The sequence below is a fragment of the Pyrus communis genome, chromosome 15 (genome assembly GCF_963583255.1).
Source record: "Pyrus communis chromosome 15, drPyrComm1.1, whole genome shotgun sequence".
Classification (NCBI taxonomy): domain Eukaryota; kingdom Viridiplantae; phylum Streptophyta; class Magnoliopsida; order Rosales; family Rosaceae; genus Pyrus; species Pyrus communis.
In genome coordinates this window covers 2,259,333-2,269,106 of record NC_084817.1, presented here as the reverse complement: position 1 = coordinate 2,269,106, position 9,774 = coordinate 2,259,333, and the positions used below count along the sequence as shown (strand labels likewise).

Below are 9,774 nucleotides of genomic sequence, written 5' to 3'. Positions count from 1 at the left end.
TTTAATTTGAAGATTTTTTTTTAAAATCTAAAGAACGAGGAGAATTAATGATATTAAAAAAAATGTACACGTAGTCAGGAAAGATAAATCAAACTACAAGAAAAAAAAATAAAAATACATGAAAGAAAGAATGACATAAACTTTACCTTTTTAAAAACTAAAATAAAATAAAACAAAGATAATGGAGATCATAATATAAAATAAAAAAAATAAGGACAATAATACAGAGACTGTAAAATGTTAATCAATTAAATAAGAGTGATTGGAATCCCTCTAAACTAATGTTCAATTGTAATCTCATAAACTAATGTTTTGTTTATTTTGAAAAGCTAAATTAATGGTTGAGAGAGGTTTGAAGTTCACCTTTCTTATTCCTAACTATCTTATTGATGGTGTGTGACGAATTTTACCAAGTTGGCCATACAATTACAATGTTCTTCTACCAAATATTCTGTAGTTGAAAAGAAAACTGATTTGTTGACGAATATGGTTTATATAAGTGAAATGATTTTCGCACAGTTTTTTATTATTATTTTGAACAAACGAGAGTATCTAAACTAGGGGGACGGGACGTCTGTTAAGACTTACAATAGGTTAGTCATAATAAGTGATTCGAATTCGCCTTTGACGAGAATTAAACATAAAACCTCTCATTTACAAATGAAGAAAAATATATTAAATCATAGTACTTAGTGACATCTATTTCTTTTTTCTTTGTGACATTGAAGGGGTTCAAACTTTGAACCTAGCCTACTCATACCAATCCTCACCTTTTGTTTTAACAAATACCAATCCTCACCTTTAGACTTTGCACATTTAACTTTTCTTTATGCAATGTTTACTTTTGTATTATAATTTATGTTTAATCTATTCAATCTCAAAATGTGTAAAAAAAAAAAAAATTATGTGCGAGATTACTTCTAAAAGATTAATTGAACCAAATAAAAGAAAAAAATCTCAAATAGCACTACGGTCTTGGGGTATGCCTTCACTTTTAAGTTTGATTTTTGTCAAAGATGAATTCTAATTAAATTGTTATGACTAACCCATTATGTACCTTAACACTCTTTGTCTATCTCTTATTGTAGGTAAACCGTATGTATTTAAGAAGAAAAAGGTACTCTAATTATCAACAATTTAAGGCCGGCCCAATCCAAAGCTTATGGAAAAGCGTTAGCTGGATTGGATCCATTTCAAAATAAGGCTTAGATTTATTTTTAAGAAAGTCTTGTCCCAGCTCCAGCCCAATATTTGATAAGTGAAAATTTGAAAAGAAAAATCTCCAACCCAATTTGCCATATAAATTCATTTTCCGCCAGCATGAGCATGCCATACAAATCCCAATCCCATTCTTCCCGACCCAAAAACAACCAGAAAAAATGGGCCCAGAAATTTTGACCCCGAACCGTTCGGTATCGAGTTCGGTTTTACATAGCGGTGGTGTTCAGTGATCTCGAACCAAACCATTTTTTTTTATTAATACAATTTAAAATTTAAAATTTGGGCCTTCAAAGAATTAATTTTGGTTGAAAGACATCACCAACTAGAGATATTTACCATTTCAAGTGCTTCTGTACTGTGCTGCAGCACACTCGTAAGAAGCGCGATTCGAGAAGACCTGAATGCATGAGTTCGTACGTCTTTGCGAGAGTAGTGCCTCGTAGGAGGGAGAAATTTTTAATTGTGATGGAAATAGAAATGGTATACTACGTGTTTTTATGTAAGTGGTGGAAAATTTTAATTTTTAAGTTATTAACATTTTAGCACATGTAACCCACAATTTATATAGGGACACGTGATGCACCACCTCCTATGACGGTTGCACTAAAAAATCTCTCCGTAGAACGGACATTTACACTCGAGAATTTCTCTTTGCATGGAATAGAAAGTCCACCCACAAACACTTCACTTCGCACTTGGCAATTGGCATGGTCGTCTCAAATCTCATGTGGACACTGGACTCGAAGGCCAAATGTCACCAAACAGAGAGAGAGAGAGAGAGAGAGAGAGAGAGAGAGAGAGAGAGAGAGAGAGAGAGAGAGAGATGTTATAAACTTGTAGTGCACGGTAGTCCCCATTAATATTCTCAATTGCCTTACTTTATATAAACTAATGATGAACTTTTAGGTAGGTGATGCTAGTTCACACTCATTTTTATCTTAAGCACATATTTGGTTATTGAATTGTATTAATTGAAGATGATCAAGTGACAGAAATTAACAAAAAAAATATGTCCAAATAAAAATAAGTATATAAATACCACCACCTTTTTTAAGTAAAGCAAAATTTGAATGGAAGTGATATCATCATCATATCCAACAAGAGAAGAAAAGAATATAAAAAATAAAAATAATTTAATGGATACCAAACTTAAAAGGAAAAGGGAAGGGGGGTTACTTAGTAATTGAGGAATTAACCAAAAATTAATACGAAACTTCCAAATTTGGAAGTTTAGTAATTGATAGAAACCAAAAATTAATAGCAAACTTCCCTACTTTATCTACCAAACTTCCAAATTTGTCCTTGAATAAATAAAAATGAAAAATTAATTTTATAACCCTAACACAAACAACAATAATCTCTCTACACCCTTTTTATTTAATATGGTGAACCCAACCCTAAGGATGGCAACTCTTCTCCGACATCGTCAACGACCACGATCCCTCTCTACTATTCTTTTATATGTCTTCTCTTCTCTCTTGAATTCTTGGCTTACATCTTTACTTTTTCTTAATTTTGGTAAGTTATACACATTGGATTTTAGTGAATAAAAAAAGCTATCAAACCCCACAGCTGCAAGGCTTCTGTGCATTTTCACTTTCACTTCAACACCCATTCGTTGAACATTAAACCAAATTGAAAAAGATAGAAATTTTTAACTGTTAGAGAAAAAACGGAGATCTAGCAAGAAAAAAAAAGAATTGTACTTGTTTAATTTCCGCTCAAAAACAATAAAACACCACCCAACATGTGCTTGTAAAAATAACCCAATCAAATGAAAAAAAGAAGGTACTTTCTTCATCATGTAATAACAAAAAAAAAAAAAGAGGGTAAGGGGATGGTGGGTGTCGACGAGTTTGGAGAAGGGTTGCTGGCATTAGGGTTAGGTTCATTGGATTCAATAAAATGGGTGTAGAGATAGAAATTTTTGTTGTTTGTGTTTGGATTTATAAAATTGTTTCTTCTTTTTTATTTAAGGGTGAATTTGGCAGTTTGGTAGACAAAATTTTCTAATTGGGTCTAAAGATAAAAAAGCTAAGTTCAAATAAAATTTCCCTATAAAGTATTGAACCCAGCAGCACAGCACCTACGTACGTCTTTGTCACTTTACGCTCGATAACCATCCATTCCATGCCTGTATATTAAGCTACAAACACAGTACGTATTGTTAACTGAAGCAGCCATTGTTGACTAAAGAATTAGGAAATCAGACATGAAATCCATTGTAATTAATAGAGTAGTTGTAAGTAGTAAATTTAGATATAGGCAGTAGTTTCATAGCAGTTTTTTTTATGACTTCTTGTACTGGTTTCATACCTGATCATCATTGCTTGTATTCCTATATAAATCCTTCGATTGGGAGATGAAAATATCAAGAAATTAACTCTATTTTGGTATGGTATCAGAGCCATTCTGATCCAAAAAAGGAGTTTCTATTCTGATTAACCTACTGGCACTATTGCCATCTACCCCATAAGACCTGCAGAATAGCAGGCCTTCTACTTTCATACGAATCCAATCTCTCTTTGGCCATATCTGCCAACATCACTACCCATATTGAGCTTGTTAACCATATACATTCCGCTGCATCTCTACCCATCTTCTGTCCATTTGCAATATCTCCACGAACCCATAAAACTTTCCAAAAAAAACAAAAAAAATTTTAAATACTACCCCATACCCTATAAACCATACCCGTTGGAATCACCCAACAAACCCGTGCCATTGCCTCTTCCTCCTTGCATTTTGTTCCTGCATCTCTCTCAGTAAGACTGACTCTCTATTGTTTCAATAAAGAGAATTCGTTGCAGTAATAATGGGTGACTCCAAGACCACTGTTTCAGCTGCTGTTACACAAAATGATATGTCTCTGCATATCACCCCAGACAAGTTGGATGGGTCCAACTATTCCTCGTGGTCCCAAAGTGTCCGCATCTGCATCACTGGCAGAGGCAAATGGTCTTATGTCAGTGGAAAAAAAAGGCACCAGCAGAAGCCGATGCATCGTATGCTATATGGGAGGAAGAGAATGCCATGGTTCAATCTTGGCTTCTCAACTCCATGACTAGAGATTTGCGGGCCATTTTTCTCCGACTCTCTACTGCAAAAGATGTTTGGGATGCTGTTACCCAAACTTACTCAATTGAAAAAGATGCATCAAAATTATATGAACTTCGCCGTCAAGCACTGGCGACTCGCCAGAATGGTGAGCCTTTATCTGCATATTATGGTAAACTTCAGCAAACATGGCAAGAAATAGATTTCTTACGTCCTGGAAAATTGAAATGTGCTGATGATGTTGCTGCTCGAGAGACAGAAATTTCAGAAGAAAGATTGTATGATTTTCTGGCTGGCCTTGATCCTCATTTAGATCATGTTCGCAGTCAAGTTTTGACTCAAACACCTTTGCCATCTGTTCGTGCTACTTATGCTCTTGTGAATGCTGAAGCAAGTAGGCAAACCATTATGTTGGTTGGCCCACAAGTGGAAGGGTCAGCCATGGTAGCTGCTCCGTCTCGATTTCTCCGTGGAGTCTCGAATTCTCGATCAGGTGGATCTAAAGTTACTGATACAAGGAAGTGTACTTATTGTGACAAGGATAAGCATACTAGAGCCACTTGTTTTAAGTTGCATGGATATCCTGATTGGTGGGTTCAAAAGAAGGAAAATCAAAAGAAAAGCATTGTTGGATCGCAAGCACACCTGTCTACACCAACGCCTTCCGTGCCTTGAGTAGATCAATCTGCTCACTCAGTTTCTCCTATTACTGCTTCCACTTCCTTAGTCGACGCAGGTAACTTTGGTTTTGCCTTGAACACCACATTTGGTGCTCCAAATAAACCTTGGATCATTGATTCGGGGGCTTCTGACCACATGACCAATAACTCTTCATGGTTTGCTTCTCACACTACTCCACCTTTAAATACCGTTAAAGTTGTTAATGGTATTTCCACTCCAGTGCTTGGAGCAGGCTCCATCTCATTAACACCATGCCTATCTCTCTCATCTGTTTTACATGTTCCTAATCTTTCTCACAATTTGCTTTCCATTGGTAAACTTACAAATCAACTAAACTGTCTTGCCATCTTTTCTCCTACTCATTGTTGGTTTCAGGATATTCGAACGAAAGCGTTGATTGGTCATGGTAGAGAGAGGGGAGGTCTATACTACTTGGACTTACCACCAGATTGTGAGAAGACAAGTTACAGTTGTCAAGTGGAAGCTAAACAATTTGAAGCTTCTGAAAAAATTTGGTTATGGCACAAAAGATTGGGACATCCTTCCTTTCAGTACCTGCAATATCTATTCCCTTCTTTATTTTCTAAAGTCAAGGTTTCTAATTTCCATTGTGAAACTTGCATCTTTTCTAAAAATCATCGTGTCTCATTTCCTTTAAGCTCCAATAAAAGTGATGTTCCTTTCTCTCTTATTCATTCTGATGTTTGAGGACCATTTCATATTCCTACTTATACTGGTGCTAAATACTTTGTCTCTTTCATTGATTACTGCACTCGAGTTTCTTGGGTATACTTACTAAAAAGTAAGAGTGAGGTTATGTCTGTTTTTCCAATCTTTCATCAAATGATTCAAACCCAATTTAATGCTAAAATTCAAGTTGTTCGATCTGACAATGGGAAAGAGTATTTGAATTATGGACTTGAAACATTTTTTCAACAAGAAGGTATCATTCATCAAACATCTTGTCCACATACTCCTTAACAGAACGGTGTAGTAGAACGTAAAAATCGTCACCTCTTGGATGTGGCTCGATCTTTATGTTTTGCTATGCATGTTCCTAAACGTTTTTGGGGTGATGCCATTCACACAGCTGTTTTTCTTATCAATCGCATGCCATCACGTGTTCTCCAATTTCAAACACCTATCCAAACCCTTCCCCAGTATCATTCTCTTCCTTCACTCCTTCATATTCCTCCAAAAGTGTTTGGTTGTGTCTGCTATGTTCATGTCCACATGCAAAATCGTGATAAGTTGGATCCTCGAGCCATCAAATGTATGTTTATTGGTTATTCTGCTACTCAGAAAGGGTATCGATGTTACTATCCTCCCAATGGGAAATTTTTTGTCTCTATGGATGTTACCTTTCAGGAACAAGAGGCTTATTTTTCAGAGGGAGATTCGGCCACTTCTCTTCAGGGGGAGATGGGGAGTAAGGAGGAAGAGCAGTTGCCACTTGACATTGGTGGTATGCATTTTTCGGATGAACACTTGTCTGATGCCGGTGATGGTCCAAATTTGCCTAATGATGAGGCAAAGAGTGGAAAAATATTGAAGGTATATGAGAGGATAAGAAAAAGGGGAGATAAAGGAAAAGAAAAAGAAAAAGTGGCTGATGAGATAGACCACCCACATATAGATCCCCTCATTGACCAACTCTCTGACCAATCAGCTGCTACTCATACGAATTATCCTGAGGTAACCACTCATTCTCCTTCTCTTCAGCCTACTATATTTGATGAGTCCAATCATGAGATTTCATTAAGTGCTGATCCAAATGAACCACATCATGAGTTTGGTTCTCGTTATCCTATTCGAGAAAATCGAGGGATACCCCCTGTTCGTTATGGTCATTCTTCTACAAAAGGGTATTCAATATCCTATATCTAATTTTGTTTCATTTCATCGCTTGTCAGACTCTTATATAGCTTTTGCAAACCAATTGTCATCAGTCTCAATTCCTAATAAGTTACAGGATGCTCTTAAAAATCCAAAATGGAAAAAAGCTATGATTGAAGAGATGGAAGCTCTTCGAAAAAACTCCACTTGGGAACTGGTTAAACTTCCTGAAGGCAAGAAACCTGTTGGGTGTAGATGGGTGTTCACAGTAAAGCATAAAGCCGATGGTTCAGTGGAGAGGTACAAGGCCAGATTGGTAGCCAAAGGTTATACTCAAACCTATGGCATTGATTATCAAGAGACATTTGCGCCGGTAGCAAAGATCAACACTATTAGGGTTCTTATGTCATTGGCAGCAAATCTGGGGTGGCCTCTACGATAGTTTGATGTGAAAAACGCATTTTTACATGGAGACTTGGATGAAGAGGTATACATGGATCTTCCTCCTGGATTCACTACCACTTGTGATATTGGCAAAGTATGTAGGCTGAGAAAGTCCTTGTATGGATTGAAGCAATCACCAAGGGCATGGTTTGACAGGTTTGCTCAATCGATGAGAAATTATGGGTTCAAGTAAACTCAGGCTGATCATACCTTATTGCTTAAGCATGATAAAGGTAAACTTACAGCCTTAATTGTTTATGTGGATGATATGGTGGTTACAGGTGATGACGTCGAGGAAATTCAAAAACTTCAAATGTATCTAGCCAAGGAATTTGAAATGAAGGACTTGGGTACTTTGAAATATTTCTTGGGTATTGAAGTTGCAAGATCAAAGCATGGCATTTTTCTTTCTCAAAAGAAATATGTTATAGACTTATTAACTGAGACTGGGATGTTAGCTTGTAAACCTGCAGACACACCAATTGAGCAAAACCATAGATTAGGAGACTATCCTGATCAAGTTTCGGCTAACAAGGAAAGATACCAAAGATTAGTTGGGAGGTTGATTTATTTGTCTCATACACGACCTAACATAGCCTATGCTGTAAGTGTGGTGAGTCAATTTATGCATAGGCCAAGTGAAGCCCACATGGATGCTGTACAATGCATTCTCAGGTATTTGAAGTCTGCTCCTGGAAAAGGCTTGATGTTTTCCAATCATGGACATCAAAAAGTTGAATGATACACTGATGCAGATTGGGCTGGGTCAGTAACTGATCGCAGATCGACTTCTGGATACTTTACATTTGTTGGAGGAAATCTAGTTACTTGGCGCAGTAAGAAGCAACATGTAGTGGCTAGATCTAGTGCTGAAGCTGAATTTAGAGGTATGGCACACGGCGTGCAAGAATTGTTATGGCTCAAGATTTTGTTGAGAGAATTGGGTTTCAATTCTACAAAGCCATCAAATCTTTATTGTGATAACAAAGCCGCCATTAGCATTGCTCATAATCCAGTTCAACATGATCGTACTAAACATGTTGAAGTGGATAGGCACTTTATTAAGGAAATGTTGGTTGATGGTACCATTAACTTGCCTTATGTGAAGAGTGATGACCAGCTAGCAGATATTTTAACAAAGGCAGTGTCAAGTAGGATTTTCCATCTTTCACTCAGCAAGTTAGGCATTCGAGATATTTATGCACCAACTTGAGGGGGAGTGTTAACTGAAGCAGCCATTGTTGACTAAAGAATTAGGAAATCAGACATGAAATCCATTGTAATTAATAGAGTAGTTGTAAGCAGTAAATTTAGATATAGGCAGTAGTTTCATAGCAGTTTTTTTATGACTTCTTGTACTGGTTTCATACCTGATCATCATTGCTTGTATTCCTATATAAATCCTCCGATTGGGAGATGAAAATATCAAGAAATTAACTTTATTTTGGCACGTATATTGCGCGGTGGACCACAAGCATCAAGGATTCAAGCATGAAGCAGAAGCATGCAAAACATGAAACGTCGTGTTTCGAGCTGTGCTGCAATGCCTTATGAGATACATGCCATGCACACACAACAAAAAATAGTACCTAATTTACCCTAGTTCATACCAAATCCATCCACATATATTAGCATTCCTATCAATCTAATTATCTATTCAAAGACAAAAAGCTTGTGTAAGTCTGTTTGATTAGAGTAACTATCATGCCGGGATAGGGATAATCACTATGTTGCCCGTAAAACCAAAGTATGTAGCCGGATCTTATATTTTTGTGAAAGATTTCCAGTAGACGATGTAGAATTGTCTTACCTAAACTTTTCTCTTATAACATTACAATGCAGTGAAAATGATAATTTACGTTTAGTATCGAAAGCACAAATATTATTATTTTACTGTCTAGATATCTTTTAAAGAATTGGGTTAATTAATTATGTACAAGATGCAGACGTTGTTCTTGCTTGGGGTTTTGGGTAACTCATGGCGTGGCATCTCAGCAACAAACACAACAAAAATATACACACAAACACACACACACACACACACACACATATGCGTGGTAGAAACTTTTCAGAAATACAGAAGGGTAGGATATATATTCGTGGTAGAAACTTTTCAGAAATACAGAAGGGTAGGTATTTACATCATCAGCTCTTATTGTCTTATGCTCTGGGGAAGAAGAAACCCTATCGTATATCGGGTAGCCAAATTGTTGAAAATAATATTTAAACGCAAATTTTGGTTGCTCACTTCCTGGTTCCTGCTATGTCCGCCACCCCTTCCCTAATTTCATCTGGCATAATGCCACCCTCTAATGCATATGTCTATTTTTTCTCGTTGCGTCATATTTTTATTTATTTTTAAAATATTGAAGAAATAATGTGTAAAAGGTACACAAAATTTGGAGAGGAAGAGTATATACTTCTCTCTTCTCCGCTACTCTAATTATGCCAGATAAGTGAACTTAACATTTTTTTTATTACGAAACTAACAGAATATGGAAAAAAGTGAAAAATTTGAATGTTATAAAGTGGCAC

At 36.5% G+C, this 9,774-nt stretch overlaps 1 protein-coding gene across 1 annotated transcript; it reads left to right on the top strand.

Moving 5' to 3' along the window:
* Positions 1-4,176: 4,176 nt before the first annotated feature.
* Positions 4,177-4,953, top strand: LOC137718078 (uncharacterized). Its single transcript, XM_068457589.1, has one exon. It carries the CDS (start codon positions 4,177-4,179, stop codon positions 4,951-4,953), a length of 777 nt encoding a protein of 258 aa, XP_068313690.1.
* Positions 4,954-9,774: the final 4,821 nt, after the last annotated feature.